The 16,237-nt window shown below is 32.7% G+C and overlaps 1 protein-coding gene across 2 annotated transcripts; it reads left to right on the forward strand.

Moving 5' to 3' along the window:
- The first annotated feature begins 13,457 nt into the window (after window positions 1–13,457).
- Window positions 13,458–15,601, forward strand: LOC105135279 (protein TPX2-like). Of its 2 annotated transcripts, XM_011040097.1 has the most exons (7): window positions 13,458–13,564; window positions 13,672–13,728; window positions 14,429–14,470; window positions 14,553–14,651; window positions 14,748–14,807; window positions 14,896–14,990; window positions 15,138–15,601. In XM_011040097.1, exons 1-7 carry the CDS (start codon window positions 13,532–13,534, stop codon window positions 15,280–15,282), a joined length of 531 nt encoding a protein of 176 aa, XP_011038399.1. In that variant the 5' UTR covers window positions 13,458–13,531; the 3' UTR covers window positions 15,283–15,601. The 2 variants fall into 2 exon arrangements, with proteins under 2 accessions (XP_011038399.1, XP_011038400.1); XM_011040098.1 differs by lacking the exon at window positions 13,672–13,728 and having other exon boundaries at window positions 13,471–13,564.
- The last annotated feature ends 636 nt before the right edge of the window (window positions 15,602–16,237 follow it).

Genomic DNA, 16,237 nt, shown 5'->3' on the forward strand with positions numbered 1-16,237 from the left:
AACAACTAGAAAAGAAAGTAAAGGAAGAGAGGATAAAGAAAAATATTTTTGTGATGATTTAATATTTTTAATGGAGATGAAAATGGGAAACAAGGGTAGTTTAGAGATAAAAATATTGAATTAGGGATTGTTTTTATCAGCTTAGTAACTGTGATTTTTTTAAAAATAATAATAATTAATAATACAATTAAAAAATGAATAATTTTAAAGTTCTTTAAAAAATATTGATGAGATTTTTTATTAGTGGTTCCTTTTATAATTAACATGATGAATAATATTCACAATTTATCGATGATTTTACCAATGGAATAAATTCCATTAATAATTTTGATAGTAAAAATAACAAGTCATTGTTTTTTTTGTTTTTTTTAATTATTTTTTTCTTAATATAATTACCTCAATATATATTAAGGGAATATATCTATCAGTAAATTTCCAACGAAAATATTCCCAGGTATTTTCATTTGTATTTATCAATTTTTAAATAATGAAACTAAGTTATTAATAGATTTAAAAATATAAGGATTGTTTATGTAGTTTCTCAAACTAGATAGACTAATTTATTCTTTTTTTGAAAGTATAGGGACTAACTTATAATTTACTCTTCATCGGCGGTGATGATCAGTTAGGGGTGTGGAGGAAGCTTCGGTGTGTTGCTGTCCTTTGGAGGAACGTTGGTGTCGTTGTGCAGTGAATTTAGCTTTTGCGTGGTAGGAAGCATCTGGCCCACTGGTTGGCTAATAAGTTGCCACTTGAACCCCACCCAATCTCATGGAAAATCTGAAAAATAATATATATATATATATATATAGTTTTGTCTGGGTTTTTTTTTTGGAAGGATAAATTTAAGTTTTTCTTTATTTAAGGGGTTTGGTCGGTCGATTGATGAGTTTATTATGTATTTAAAATCTTTTATTTTGGATATTGAAATCAGTATTTAATTTATTAAATCCTTTAAATACAATAGATACATAGATGTGTAGTTAGATTTAGAGAATTTTTTACAATGCATTTCATTTTACGTTTAAACTGTGGTTTGGATTCAAAAGCATTATTTTTTATTCTTTTCACATTGAGTGAAAATAGTGCTAAACGGGCACTTAATTGATGTGCAAATTGATGTATGGATATTTTTTATAGTTGAATTTAAAAAATAAATATAATGGAAAAGAAATTCCAACCTGTTGTTGACCACTTATAAAGGTATTTGTTTTTCCCATAGAAACCACATTTCATGTTTTTTTGAAATTGATTTTACTTAAATTAATTTTTTTTCACTATTTTTATGTATCATTCAATTTTTTTTCACTATTTTTATGTATCATTCTTTTAAGAATATTAAAAAATTATTTTAATATATTTTTTTTAAAAAATATTTTAAAAACAATTAATATTATACTCTAAAAAACAATAATGAACAATTTAGTGTGTTTGGGCATTTGTCATCATCCAAAAATGAACAAAAAGAAAAAAGCATCTTTCCCCAGCCAATTTTATCCTTGGATTTTTCTATAAATGGGATCGTGTTTTTTTTTAATTTAAATGGGTATCTGAGTCAGCTTACACGCATCACGATTAATTTCACGGTCCATTGAACACCCTGCAAATCCAGTAAACATGTAAGGCACCATAAAAATAATAAACATGCATATAAGAACTCGAACTTAAATACAGTGTAAGGAGATAAGTCTTTTTCATCATTAGACCAAAACCCTCGATGACTTTTTACCGAGCCTTAATGATGTCTATCACCTTAAAGTTTCTAAATAAAAACATGTGCCTTCCAAGAAAAACACAAGAAATGCTATGAATTGGAAAATCCATGTAGTAGAATTCTGCAATTTCTAGTTACGGTTTAATATTTAATTTATTTTAGAATAAATTAAAAATATAAGTATAGTTTTGATGTATAAAAGTTGATTTAATAACATATACTAGTTTTGAGGAGGGTTGACGAGGGATGGAGCTCAAATATCCTTAACTAAAGGAGAGATAAAGCATGGGATGTTTTCGAGGAGTGGCAGACAATGAGATGCTCCCCGCAGCAGGATCCCAAATGTTTTTTTTCACTAATTAATCGATCTCTACAGTTCTATAAATAATTAAATATTCCTTTGATCGATCCTAACAAGTCTTAATATAATAGTTGTTTGTTTTAAAATTTTCTTCTTTTTTAATCAAAATCTCCACCTTCTGTTTTTCTCGTAAGAAATATAATTAAATTATTAATTAAAAAATAACATAAAATTGATAAAAGAATTAAATTATAAATAAACTGAAAAATTTAAGGGTTAAACATATAATTTCTTAAATTTATGAAAAATTTAATCTACGTTAAACATGTATAAAAAATAAAAACCAGACCTAATAATGGAAATGAGACCTAATAATGGAAATGAGATAAAATTAGCTAATGAATTCTTATGGAAAAGAAATAAATTAATTGAGTTCATGAGCACGCGAATAATAAATGAAAGCGATTTTGGATTTCAATATCATAAATTCATGAATTTGAGTGCTCTGTTTTTAAATGAAACAGAAAGATATCCCTAACTATTAGGATACTAGCATGCAAACCCGACAAGATAAAAGGTAAGGGACAAGATAAAAATGAGAAATGACACACAAGAATTTACGTGGTTCATCCAATTTGGCTATGTCCACGGGCAAGTATAGAAGGATTTTACTAAATAATGTGGGAATAAACTTCTTTCTAATAATAGAAGAACAACAAAAATCTCTCTATTATTAGGAGAAAACACCTCGCTTACTATCTCACAAATACCTCATAATTTTGTGGGATTACTCTCTCATTACCCTCTCTTCTTTCTTTCTTGTGGTGTATATAATGCTTGGATGCATTCCCTATTTATAGGCAAGTGTCCATGCAAAAGACAAAGGATTAGGCAAATAGCACTAATTTGGTGCATACAATTTTTGACTAACGTGTAAAAGGATGGTTACTCCTTCTTCCACCATTGTTTACTAAGGTGTAAAAGGATGGCTACCCCTTCTCCCACCATTATTGACTTAAGTGGTGGCTTCACATTCTTTAAGTAATGGCTTCACATTCTCCCACTTGAAGACTTTGATGATTTAATCAAGTCTTCACACTTGATCATCTGTGATTCTTCTATCCTTTCTATACTTGTTATCTTCATGCTGCTTACGTTTCTGCTAGGCCGTAAGAGGATCTGCACCATATATACTTATCAATGTTGACCGGTTTGGTTAAAGCATCTGCTGGGTTTTCCTTTGTGTGAATCTTCTGAAAATCCACACTTCCATCTTCCACCACTTCGCGAACAAAGTGATACTAAACATCTATGTATTTTGTTCTTCAATGAAATGTTGGATTCCTTGCAATATGCAATGCACTTTGACTATCACAATACAAAAGAATCTTCTTTTGTTTGTGCCCGAGCTCCTCCATAAGTTTCTTAATCCATATTGCTTCTTTACAAGCTTGTGTAGCTGCCATGTACTCAGCTTCTATTGTGGATAACGCTACAACAGTCTGAAGTTTAGAAACCCAGCTCATAGCTCCTCCTACAATTATCAACACATAACCTATAATGGACTTCCTTTTCTCAAGGTCACCAGCAAAATCTGAATCAACATATCCTCTGATAGTAAATTCTGATCCTCCATAACATAATGCAACATTTGAGGTACTCTTGATGTATCTCAAGATTCTCTTAATAGTATTCCAATGCTCTCTACCAGGATTTGCCATGTATCGACTAACTGCTCCCACTGCTTGTGCAATGTCTGGTCTTATACATATCATGGCAAACATTAAACTTCCCACTGCTGATGCATACGGTACTTGAGACATCTCCATCCTCTCTACTTCATTGCTAGGAGACATACTTGAGGATAATTTGAAGTTAATAGGAAGTGGGGTGGAAATTGGCTTACAATCTTGCATGTTGAAGCGTCGCAAGATTTTCTTCAAATAATTCTTCTGAGAAAGCCAAATCTTCCTCTTACTTCTGTCTTGGTAAATTTGCATCCCTAGAATCTTATTTACTGGTCCCAAGTCCTTCATATCAAACTCCCTAGCCAACTGTGCCTTCAATTCTTAGACTCGATCTTTGTTGGGGCCTATCACCAACATGTCATCCACGTACAACAACAAAATAATGAAATCTTCTTCAAATCTCTTGTAATACATACAATGGTCTGAATTGAGTCTGTTGTACCCAAGACTAATTATGAAGGAATCAAATCTCTTATACCAACACCTCGACGCCTGTTTGAGACCGTATAGAGATTTATTCAACCTGCAAACCAAGTTCTCCTTGCCTGTTTCAACAAAACCCTCTGGTTGGAGCATATAAATTTCTTCTTCAAGCTCTCCATGAAGAAATGCAGTTTTCACGTCTAACTACTCCAAGTGAAGATCAAATATAGCACACATTGCCAAAACTACTCTGATTGTTGTAAGTCGTACCACCGGAGAAAATATCTCATTGAAGTCTATTCCTTCTTTCTGAGCATATCCTTTCACCACCAATCTTGCACGATACCGCTCCACTTGATCATTGTCATCACGTTTTATCTTGTAAACCCATTTGTTGCCAATGGCCTTTCTTCATTGTGGTAGTGGAACAAGATCCCAAATATTATTCTTGTGCAGAGCTTCAATCTCCTATTGCATTGCTATCATCCACATAGATACATCTGTGCTTTTAATAGCCTCATGGAAAGTTGATGGCTTTTCATCCTCTATTAGAAGACAGTATGCAATGTTACTTTTAGTAACATATTTTGAGTGCTAAGCCAGTGATCTTCTTTCACGAGTCGATCGCCGAACTTCAGGAGTTTCAGACTCTATTTGTTCTTACTCTTCATACGCTGGTACAGTTTCAAAAGAAGCATGATTCTGAGTATTTTCCACATGGACTGTTGTAGTCTCCTTTAGAATGTTATTATGTTCTTCCATTTGCATTTTACTTTCTACAAATATGACATCTCTGCTGATAACTACCTTGTGGGCAGTGAGATCTCACAAGCGATACCCCTTCACTCCATCAGCATATCCCAAGAATACACATTTTCTGGATTTTGAATCCAGCTTGTTAACTTCTTGTGTATCATCATGTATACAAGACTTCCAAATATATGCAATCGAGAATAATCAGCTGGTTTTCCAGTCCACATCTCCATCGGTGTCTTTAGCTCAATTGCGGTTGATGGAGATCGATTTATCACATAACAGGCGATATTGACTTCTTCTGCCCAGAATGATTTTCCTAGACCTGCAACCTTCAACATTGCTCTTGTTCTTTTTAATAGAGTTCTGTTCATACGCTCTGCCACTCCATTTTGCTGTGGAGTGTATGCCATTGTGAACTGCTTTTTGATACCTTTATGTTGACAGAAGTTATCAAAATCATCACTGGTATATTCTTCTCCATTGTCAGTCCTCAAATACTTGATCTTCTTTTCAGATTCAAGTTCCACCCGCGCTTTGAAAGTTTTAAAGACTGTAAGTACATCTGCCTTCCTTCTAATTGGATACACCTAACATCTCCTAGAGAAGTCATCTATGAATGATACAAAATATCTTGCTCCTCCCAAGGATACAACCGGTGCTTACCATACATCAGAGTGAATCAGGTCTAAGATGCATTTGCTCTTAGTTGTTGATGTGCCAAACTTCAACCTGTATTGTTTACTTGTAACGAAGTGCTCACAAAAAGGTAAAGTAACCTTTGTAAACCCAAGGAGTAACTTCTAATTAGAGAGAGCCTTTAAACCTTTTTTTGACATGTGACCTAGTTTTTGATGCCACATCATCGTCTTCTCTTCTGTAGGACTGGCTGATGCAATTGGCGCTTCTACCTCATGATGTGTTTCTCCTATTAATGCAAATATATTTGCAACTGTCTTTCTTTCCTTTAAAACCACCAGCGCTTCTTTGATGATTTTCATGATTCCATTATCTGTTCGGATCTTACAGCCAAGACTATCAAATTATCCTATGGACAAAAGATTTTTCTTTAAGTCTTTCACATGTCGCACTTCTGAAATAGTACGAATTAAGCCATCATACATCTTTAATTTGATGGTGCCAATGCCAACAATCTCTAAAGCATGATTATCACTCATGAACACTTTACCTCTAGAGATAGGTTTATATGTATGGAACCAATCTCGATTAGTAGTCATATGCCATGTTGCTCCTGAATCCATTAGTCAGACCTTAGTGAGCTCTTCTTTATCTGTAGAGATTGTCGCTGCTTCACTATATAAAATCTCTCCATCTTCTGAGGTGCTCGCAACACATCCTTGAGATTTTGATGACTCTGCAGTATTCTTTATACTTTTTTTAAACTAACAATCCTTTTTGAAGTGCCTCTTTTTGCCATAGTTGTAGCATTTCACAACCTTTTTACTTCTTGATTTGGACCTCCATTGCCTTTGACTCCCACTAGAGCCACGCTCCGTTGATCTTCCTTTTGACACCAACAACGCCTCTGCTTGGTTTGAACTGTTTCTGTTTCCTTTATTTTTGCGCCTATTTTTTTTTTCCAAGATAGCGGCTGCAACATCATCGAAGACTAGATAATCTGAGAGGATATTATTTGTCAAGTTGATAATGAGCTGATCATACGAATCAGGAAGACTTTGAAGTAGAAGCTCTGCACGTTCATTTTCCTCTATTTGTTGACCCAATGTAGTGAGTTGTGAAAATAGAGTTCTTATTGTGTTGATATGGTCAGTCACCGACGTGGTTTCTGCCATTCGAAGGGTATAAAGTCTCTGCTTTAAGAAAATCTTATTGTGCAAAGACTTGGACTCATATAGCTTTGTTAGAGTCTCTCATATCTCCTTAGCTATTTTCTTTTCCGCCACACTTGATAATACTTCATCAGCTAATGCTAAATGTATGTTAGTAATAACATTGCCATTCATCTCATTCCATTTTGCATCATCAGTGATCTCCGCGGGTCGATCCCCAATTGCTGCCAAACAATTGTCTTTCTTTAAGATTGCCTTGATTCTCATTTTCCACAATGAGAAATTGCTCCCATTAAATCTCTCATTCTCGTACTTTGCTGCCATTGTATTCACTAAGATCTATTTAGCTATCACCATTTCACAGATCTGTAACGTATATAGAAATAGTATCGTGTGAATAATACTTCACTAAGTAAGTTCCTAGGAAAGATTGGAGGGGTCACAAACGGTCCCACTTAAAACTCAATCTCCTTATACAGAACTTCCTAGACTGTATTTAATCACCGCACTGACTTTCTATTTATATCAACAGCAAAGTATGTGAACAGTACCGTATGGATGAATAGTGTCGTATAGGTGAATAGTAACCGTATACACGAATAAATTTTGTGTATTAATAACACCAACCAGAAGGCTCTGATACCACTGTTAAGATACTGACATGCAAACCCGACAAGACAAAAGGTAAGGGACAAATAAAAATAAGAAATGACACACAAGAATTTACGTGGTTCATCCAATTTGGCTACGTCCATGGGCAAGTATAGAAGGATTTTACTAAGTAATGTGGGAATACAACTTCTCTCTAATAATAGAAGAACAACAAAAATCTCTCTATTATTAGGAGAAAACACCTCACTTACTATCTTACAAATACCTCACAATTTTGTGGGATTACTCTCTCCTTACCCTCTTTTCTTTCTTTCTTGTGGTGTGTATAATGCTTGGATATATTGTCTATTTATAGGCAAGTATCCATGCAAAAAACAAAGGGTTAGGCAAATAGCATCAATTTGGTGCATACAATTTTTGACTAAGGTGTAAAAGGATGGTTACACCTCCCACCATTTTTGAATAAGGTGTAAAAGGATAGCTACACCTTCTCCCACCATTATTGACTTAAGTGGTGGCTTCACATTCTTTAAGTGATGGCTTCACACTAACCAGAAGTGTGTGTATATATATTAAGTTTTAATTAGATCAATCAAATTAATTTTGAATTAATTTTTCTAAGAAACAAACTTAGCTCAAGTTAAGACTTAATTAATCAAGTTATGAGTTGATTAACTAAATATAATTGGGTTTAATAAGGTTATCAATCAATGGAGAAAAGGTTATCTTCCTAATTAATCAATCATGTCTATTTAATTAAATGTAAATAGTATGGTGGTTTCATGTGAGGCTAATATGCTCTTCCTGTTGGTATATATTATATTTATTCAGTGAAGAATATGGGTCGGTGCATGATGAGAACTCCATGTTGATGCTGAGTAAGGAAGGGTTGATAAGAAAGCAGCTCATATATATATCTATCTATCTATCCTCAATTATTTCATCAGCACTGTGGCAGGCAATCAATTAAATGCTCCTCCCCACAAAATAATGCAAAACAGGGGAGGATGACGAGGCTATGAACCAGAAATCTGTGGGCTGCCTTATTTATTTTGCAAACATATCAGACCTGGCAATGGCATCTTCCTCTTGTTGGTATATTATCAAAAGGCTTTTTTAGTATACTATGAGGTCAAGAGGAAGGAAGAGTGGTAAACCAAAACGACGCGCTATTTGTGGCAGCCGATGGACCACTGAATCTGCATGGAGGATAGCAAGATATTTCATTTTGTCACGTGGCCAACTTAGCTGATTTAACACGTAAAAATATAACAATATTTTTGAAAAATATACATTTAAATAATTTTTTTATTTTTAAAATTTATTTTTATATTAACATATCAAATTAATCCGAAAACTTACAAAAAAATTATGTTTAAAATAAAAAATAAAAAATTTTAAAATAACTTTAAAACATATAAATAAACGAGATTTATATAAATAAACATATATCTTTTTGAATGATCGACAAAATTGAATAAGTTTACTTGTGATAATTTAATAGTATCATTTTAAAATATTAAAAAAAAATAGAATCATTTTGAATTTTTTAAAATAAATTCAAATTAAATCTCATATAAATTTTAATTGGATCAATCAAAGTTTAATGAAATTTAACTAGATGAATTTCAAATCAGTTTGATATAAAATACAAATAAAAATCAAATCTCGAGTCGGTGTATCATTAAGTTGCCTTGTCGGCTAGGCTAGGCAAGGTTTTGTAACTATTATTTTTAGTGGTCGGAGAATGAGAATAAGAATATTGGAGTGTGAATTGGATACCAATTACAAATTTAAAGGAAGTTATTATTTTTAGTCTTTTAGCTTTTAAATCTTAATTACAAATTATTCATGCAAAACACCCAAATTGGTTGCGGGAGTTAAAAAGGACTCTAGCATTTATTTTGAGGATATACTTGTCAGGATGACGGAGAAATTAGACGGCAGGAAGGAAAGGAAAGGGGACGGATGTTGGTAGGAGTCCCTACTAAAAAAAAAAGGATTATTAGACAAATTTGGATAGCATATTTTTTTTTTAAAGTTCGAGGAATAGGTAATTCGAGCTGAGATATTTTTTAAAAGAAAATAAGTCACCCAAGTTATATTTTTATTATTCATTTATTAGAATTTGTGATTTTCTTAAGCCTGTTTATTTCTAGCGAAAACTTTATTTTATACCTATTTTTATTATTTAATTGTGTTTTTTTAGTATATTAGGTAAAAAAATCAACGGGGTGATGAGAAAAAAAATTCAAATAATTATTCAAAACGACAACTATTGGAGGAATTGCATTTTTATTTTATTTTTGAAACCAAGAGAGATGGGAATGATTCTTCCTTTCTTTCAGAGGTCATCGTCAATGGCGTCGAGCAAGGAAATTATCAATTCATCTTCATCTTCATCTTCTCCTCCTCCTCCTCCTGTCGTCCATCCTCTTTCATCTATCCTTCCTCGTTCCAAACAAAGAGAACATCAGGGTGGTGATGATGTGAAGAATGAGAGAGGATCATGCCTCCCACAACAAAAAAAAGAAGACATGAAATTAATTTATTGATCTCTATCTCGTTTTTGGAAGAATTGGAGCTTATACTGTTGAGAATCAAATGAGATTATGCTACAGAAAGAATGAAATGGAGATTTCTCCATGCTCAAGAGTTTTTATGGCAACAAGGAACGGTAAGCAAATCTATCACGAGTGGGCTACCAATGCCTTTCTTCGTGGGCTTTTCTTTCAAGTAGCTGGTCAGCTTTGTAATTTAAACTAGTCTCAGTTTGTTTTATTTTTTACTTTATGGGCTTTTGACAGCCTTCGTAATAATAGGGCTTTTAGCCCGTCTTTTTATATTCATGTGGGCATGAATATAAAACCCTATAATTTATGGGCATGAAACCAAGCCCAGCCAAGTTTTTTTTATCCATTTAGAAAATTGATTTGGTAAAATATAAATAATACAGTAGATCAATTCATGACTTGGCTGAGCTGTAAAAAACACAAATTCTTTACTCTATTATAAGAATTTGGTTGAGGATCCATTAATACATATTTACATATATATTGGAGACAAACAAAATAGGTTTAAGATATATTAAATATTAGTTTATTTTTACGTTTTAAAAAAATTATTATTTTTACTTCAAATTAATTTTTTTTTTATTTTAATAAGCTAATGTCAAAAATAATTTTTAAAAAATTAAAAAAGTATTTTAATATTTTTTTGAATGAAAATCAATTTAAAAAACAATTACAACTACAATTTTGAATACAATTTAAAAGGGGGTTATACAAAATACCTAGCATTAAAGCATTGCTTTGAATAAGCTTGTAGTACTGAATGAATTTCTGATAAGCTTCGGATATTTAATTTCCTGATTAATTATCTTCTATGTAGCTTTAAGAACTAATGATACTTTTAAAAATCTTAGACCTATCTCATGATAAGCTTTGATTTTATGATTGTTCTAATTATAAATTTGAGTTGTGTCCTCAAAATTTTGTTTACCAGTTCCATCTCTTCGCATAATCTAAAGTAGCGAACTAGTGAATCCCTTTGCTGATAAACTAGAAGTAGTTGACGACTACTCCCATTTCCACCATGTTTCCCATCAGCTCTTTTAATTAATGCAAAAATTAAATTTTATGCTTATATGAACAATGATCAATGCTGCGCGTTTTCTTTTTCTTTTTTTTTTTTGCCTTGGGATGCTATGTTGGTTATTTATGTTAGCTTTTGGGTGTTGTTTATTATGTTCTTCTGGTTGATGGCATTGTTATTAATTAAAATTAATTTAATTTGGTGAATTTACTAGAAAATTAAGTCGGCGGTTTAAAGTTTAGTTTGAGTTAGGATTAAATTTAAATAAATTTTAATATTGATTTGGATAAAATCTAGCAACTCAAAATGTTTGAATCAAAACCCAATTTTTTTTAAAAAAAAAAACTGGAACGATATTATTTTAGATAAAAATTACAAATTCAAGTTTGAACAAGGGACCCATGAGTTGACTCAGTAACATAGTGATTCGAGGCATTCCTTTACTGACTCGGCTGTTTGTTTTGGCCTTTGTTTTTTCCTTTATTGCGTTGATGCCATTGAGTTGTTTACTTGTAAGCTCCCCCTCCTTCCTCCGTGTTGACCTCTAAACAACTAGCACTCTTTGCCAAAAGTACTGTGTGATGCATCTTCAAGAAGCAACCTGTGATTCTCCAACCAACACATGAAAACAGTTTCTTAACAAGTTACATCGAGCACCAAAACCCTAAAAGAGAGCCAATTCTTCAAGACCAAGTTAAGCACTATCCATTGATCGATTAGTTTAGTTAAAAAGTTCATCAACAGTAGTATTGTTTTTTGAAGAGGTTTCCCAACCAAGACTTCAATAAAAAGCATTGCCCTCAGTAGGTTAATTTTCGATTCATGACCTAACTAAACACATGACATGCCTCTTACCCTTAAGATGTAATTAAAGTCAGATAAACTAAACAACTTATAATCATGGTTTTTGCCTTGATTAAATCAGAACCTTGTAAGCTTCTGCCTTGGTTGGATAACGGCTTTAACAAGAAATACCTGAAAGTGGGTGATTAACTACCCTTTTTCTCTCTTTTTAGATGGTCATAACCTGTATGGAAGTGACATAAATCAATGGTATTGTATTTTGAGTCAAGTGGACACCGTCTCGACCAAGTCATTGCTGCTTGTATCAGTAATTGTTTATTCCCACTACCGAGCCAGCAGCCACCAGTGCGAATATTTGATACTTTTTACAAACATGTAATATTCTCTAGCCATAATATTTTTTAAAGTCTAACATGCAAGGATATTCTTGAGCTAAATTTTATATATTAGGAATAAATCTTTTTTTAATTAGATATCAAACAATATTTAAAATATAATCAAAGTTTTAAATGAAACATTCACTTTTATTAAAGTTATATTCAAGTTCATGAACCAATATATTTTATACTAAAAACTTTTTTTTTTCTTGTAAAACTCATGACTAGAAAATATCAAGAGAAAGAATATTTATTATAAAAGCTTAGGAAAGACTAAAATCCATAGTAAGGAGGGTTTGTAAAAAATCAAGTTTAACTTTTTTTAGATTTAATTACATACTGAATTCAAATATATATGAATTTAATAAAAAAAAATTATAAATAAATTTATTAAGTCATTCAAATTTAGTTAGATGAATATTAAATTCAATTAAAATTAAAATTTAGGTTAGGTTAGATCCCAAGGCTTAAATTTCTCAGATTAACTTTCTCTAAGTAAATTATGTTAATAACTACATAGTATTGAAATAACTACATAGTATGTTAATAACTACATAGTATTGAAATACATAGGCATCACCTTAAACATGTTAGTTGGGAGGTATTAAACCAGCCAAAAACCATCTCTTTTTATATCTTGCTTTAATCTTAACACCTTCAGAAGAAGAAAAAAATTCCAAGAAACTTCAAACTGCAAGTATAGAGGGATCTTGAGAACACCAAGAAAGATTTAAAACAGAAACAGGTATAGAGGAGTCTTAAAACTTCAAATCTCAAGTACTAAAGTACTCTCTCTTCCTTTGGCACAATTTTAATTTCTGGCCAAAATTTTCAAGCAAACTTATACCATGTACTACCTGGAATTTTCAAAGGAAATTTTCTTTTTTGGGTCAACATTTTCTATATACTTTGATAATCCGATCGATATTACTTAGCAACTAACTCAATTTAGCTAGCCTAGGAGCTAATTTGCTCACTAAAACCAGAATATTTCATGACACATGATTAACTGAGCTATAACATTATTGCCAAGACTAATTTAGCAATGATTATGTAATTAAGTCAGCTCTTTTATCGGTTAATATGAATGTGAGAAGAATTAAGTTCTTGATTAATAGAAGAGGAGATTTGAAGGAACATGTAGTCAGGTATGACAAATGTGCATGCATGAGAGGGAGATTTAATCAGAAAGTTTGGTGCATGAGAGCTTAACAAAATGCTTGAGCATGTTTGTGATGTAGCAACAGATCAAAAAAGGACACAGACAATTACTAATCTCCAAACGTCGAACTTTTTTACTCTATAAATTCTCTTCAATTCTGTTATGTTTCATTCAATTCAATTGTACCACCAGCAGCAGCAGTCAGAGCTTATAACTAGCTAATTGATTAACCATGGAGAAAGCACACACAAAATCTGCTCTTAAGGTTGCTAGCTAGCTAGTTATATGTGCTATATCTTCTTGTGTTTCTTCTTTTTTTTTCCACTTCCCTAATTCTTTAATTTATTAATGCGTGTTGTTGCATTTCTTTAGAAGCTTGTTAAGGCTAGCTCACAGTCTGCACCATGGAGCAATGCTGCTAGAGGAATGGTGAGATGACATTCCTTGCACCTCAAATAGCTAGTTCTCACAAGAAAGCAAAATTAAGCCTTTCGAGAATAGGAACTAGCTAGTTCTCACAAGAAAGCAAAATTAAGCCTTTCGAGAATAGGATTTAGGATTTTTCTTTCATCAACGATCATGCATTATTCAGTATCCAATCATTGACTTCAAAGTCAGTGTCTTAAGTCTCAAGTCTCACGGATCCTCTTAATCATGTTAATTAAAGATAACAACCTCGTAACTTCTCTTTCCCCTCTTAACAACCTCCAAGTTTTAACCAAAACACTCTTTTAAGGCAATTAATGCTATGTTCCCAGCTGACATGACAGATAGTTTACCAGCAGCTCTGCCTCTTTCCAGGGACAAATCATTAGTCATTGAAAGCTACATTTTGCTGGGAAAAGATGTAGAAAGAGGCAAGAGAGTCTTCTTTTAATGATTTTTGTCACTTTGCATGTCAAAAAGGTCATCTCCTTTTGAGACTTTCTTCTCAAAGAATGTTTTGGAGTTTGGAGTGTTGCCTTTCGTTTCAAATGTTGCTAGCTTCATGCCTTTTTTTCCATTTTAAGCATGAAGTAATTTTTAGGTAAAAAAGTGTGTCACCAATGCAGCTCATCGTCACCAAAATATATTTTCTTGCTTACACATATATTTTCTATGAGTAATTGTTTGGAATATATTTTCACAGGCGAAAGATGATCTCAAGGATCCGCTTTATGACAAATCCAAGGTAAAATGGATCACTAGACCCTATAAATTCTCTCATCTATCTGGGTATTTTTGACTGTGCCGAATCCATAATCATGCTGTAGGTTGCCCCAAAACCCCTTGCAAAAGAAAACACTAAGCCCCAAGAATTCAAACTCCACACTGGACAAAGAGCTCTCAAACGTGCCATGTTCAACTATTCTGTAAGCAACTTAATTCCATCTCTGCACAAAAGCATCCTGCTTTTCAATGTTTATTCTGATATTCCAATCTTTTCTCTGAACTATTTATAATTTCAGGTGGCAACCAAGATATATATGAATGAGCAACAGAAGAGGCAAATAGAGAGGATACAAAAGGTATCAAGCTAGTGCCCATTTTTTCATGGTGCAAGAGAGAATTACATCAAGTACATAACATTGATCCTGCTAATGAAATTGTGTGCAGATCATAGAAGAAGAAGAGGTTCGTATGATGAGGAAGGAGATGGTTCCAAGAGCTCAATTGATGCCTTATTTTGACAGACCTTTCTTTCCCCAAAGGTAAAGAAACTTGACAGAAATTTGTTCAGTTCAAGCTCATGCAATAATTTAAAGAGGCTAACTTAACTAAATTTGCTGCCCAAGGCTAAAAACATTAGCTAGAACATTGTGTGATATCAAACAGGTTGATCTCTATCTTTGGTGCAGATCAAGCAGGCCATTGACAGTTCCTAGAGAGCCAAGTTTCCACATGGTGAACAGCAAGTGTTGGAGCTGCATCCCTGAGGATGAACTTTACTACTACTTTGAACATGCTCATCCCCATGGTCATGCCTGGAAGCCTGTTAAGTAAATAAATTGCCATGATTTGTAGGGGAAAAAACAGAGTGGAGTATTCTCTCTGTGCTGTTAATTTCTTCTTGCTGTCCAATTTAGTCTTGTATAATTTGGAGTGTTGATAGTGTTTACTGTTTAGATCATGTGGTAGGTCTTGTAGTGGGTGTAAGTAGTCGCTTTTTCATAGCGGAAAGTCCTTTCCAATTGGGGGGTGTTTTGCTTACCAATAAGGTGGATTGTACTTCGTTTTGTACTATTAAAAACCAAGTCACCCTCTTTTCTGTCTTTTAGCAGCATGGTCGTGCATGCCCTCATTAAGCACTTCATTTTATTTTGCTGGAAATGAATTATCAAAGTAGACTGTAATTCTTTTACCCATTTTGGTTTTTTTTATTTTAAATAATAGCAAAGTCACAAAAAAAAAGCTTGCAAACTAGCACATTTGGAAGAAAAAATCGGATCTAACGTATTTTTGTATTGCAACCAACAAAAAATTTATTAGTTTCAGCCTTTCCAGCAACGCAACTCTTTAAAATAAAAATTTATGAAAAAAAGTCAAAGGATCAAGAAGAAATAAAGATTTACAATGCCCCATCAACATAAATTTTTCTTTAAAAAGAAAAATTCAAAGGAATGTGTTGATGGGATCAGCTAAACAATAAAAGTTTATGTTTTATTTATTTATTTGAGAATTCTGATTTTACCTTCTCATAAAGATTATTTTCTAACTAATTTAAGAAGTTATAAATCTCTAACAAAAATATACCAGAATTCATAATTATTTTTTGAAAATAAAACTATGAAATGAATTTCAGATTATTATATATAACCTTTTCGATCATCAGCTTTGTCTTTCTTAGTTATTGGTGTTCGTGCTTCGTTCTCCATCAAAGACTTAGATTATGCAGCATGCTATGAATCTTTTACCAGAATCAAAAGGCAACATTTTGCAAATTATAGGAATTAGAAGA

This window comes from Populus euphratica, unplaced genomic scaffold (genome assembly GCF_000495115.2).
Source record: "Populus euphratica unplaced genomic scaffold, PopEup_1.0 scaffold72.1, whole genome shotgun sequence".
Lineage (NCBI taxonomy): Eukaryota > Viridiplantae > Streptophyta > Magnoliopsida > Malpighiales > Salicaceae > Populus > Populus euphratica.

What these genes read in the sequence shown, in the direction of transcription:
- LOC105135279 (XM_011040097.1), top strand. Translation starts at nt 13,532, where the DNA reads ATGGAGAAAGCACACACAAAATCTGCTCTTAAG. An exon ending in GCAATGCTGCTAGAGGAATG is followed by an intron (nt 13,729 to 14,428) that starts GTGAGATGACAT and finishes ATATTTTCACAG; the next exon opens with GCGAAAGATGATCTCAAGGA. An exon ending in GTGCCATGTTCAACTATTCT is followed by an intron (nt 14,652 to 14,747) that starts GTAAGCAACTTA and finishes TTATAATTTCAG; the next exon opens with GTGGCAACCAAGATATATAT.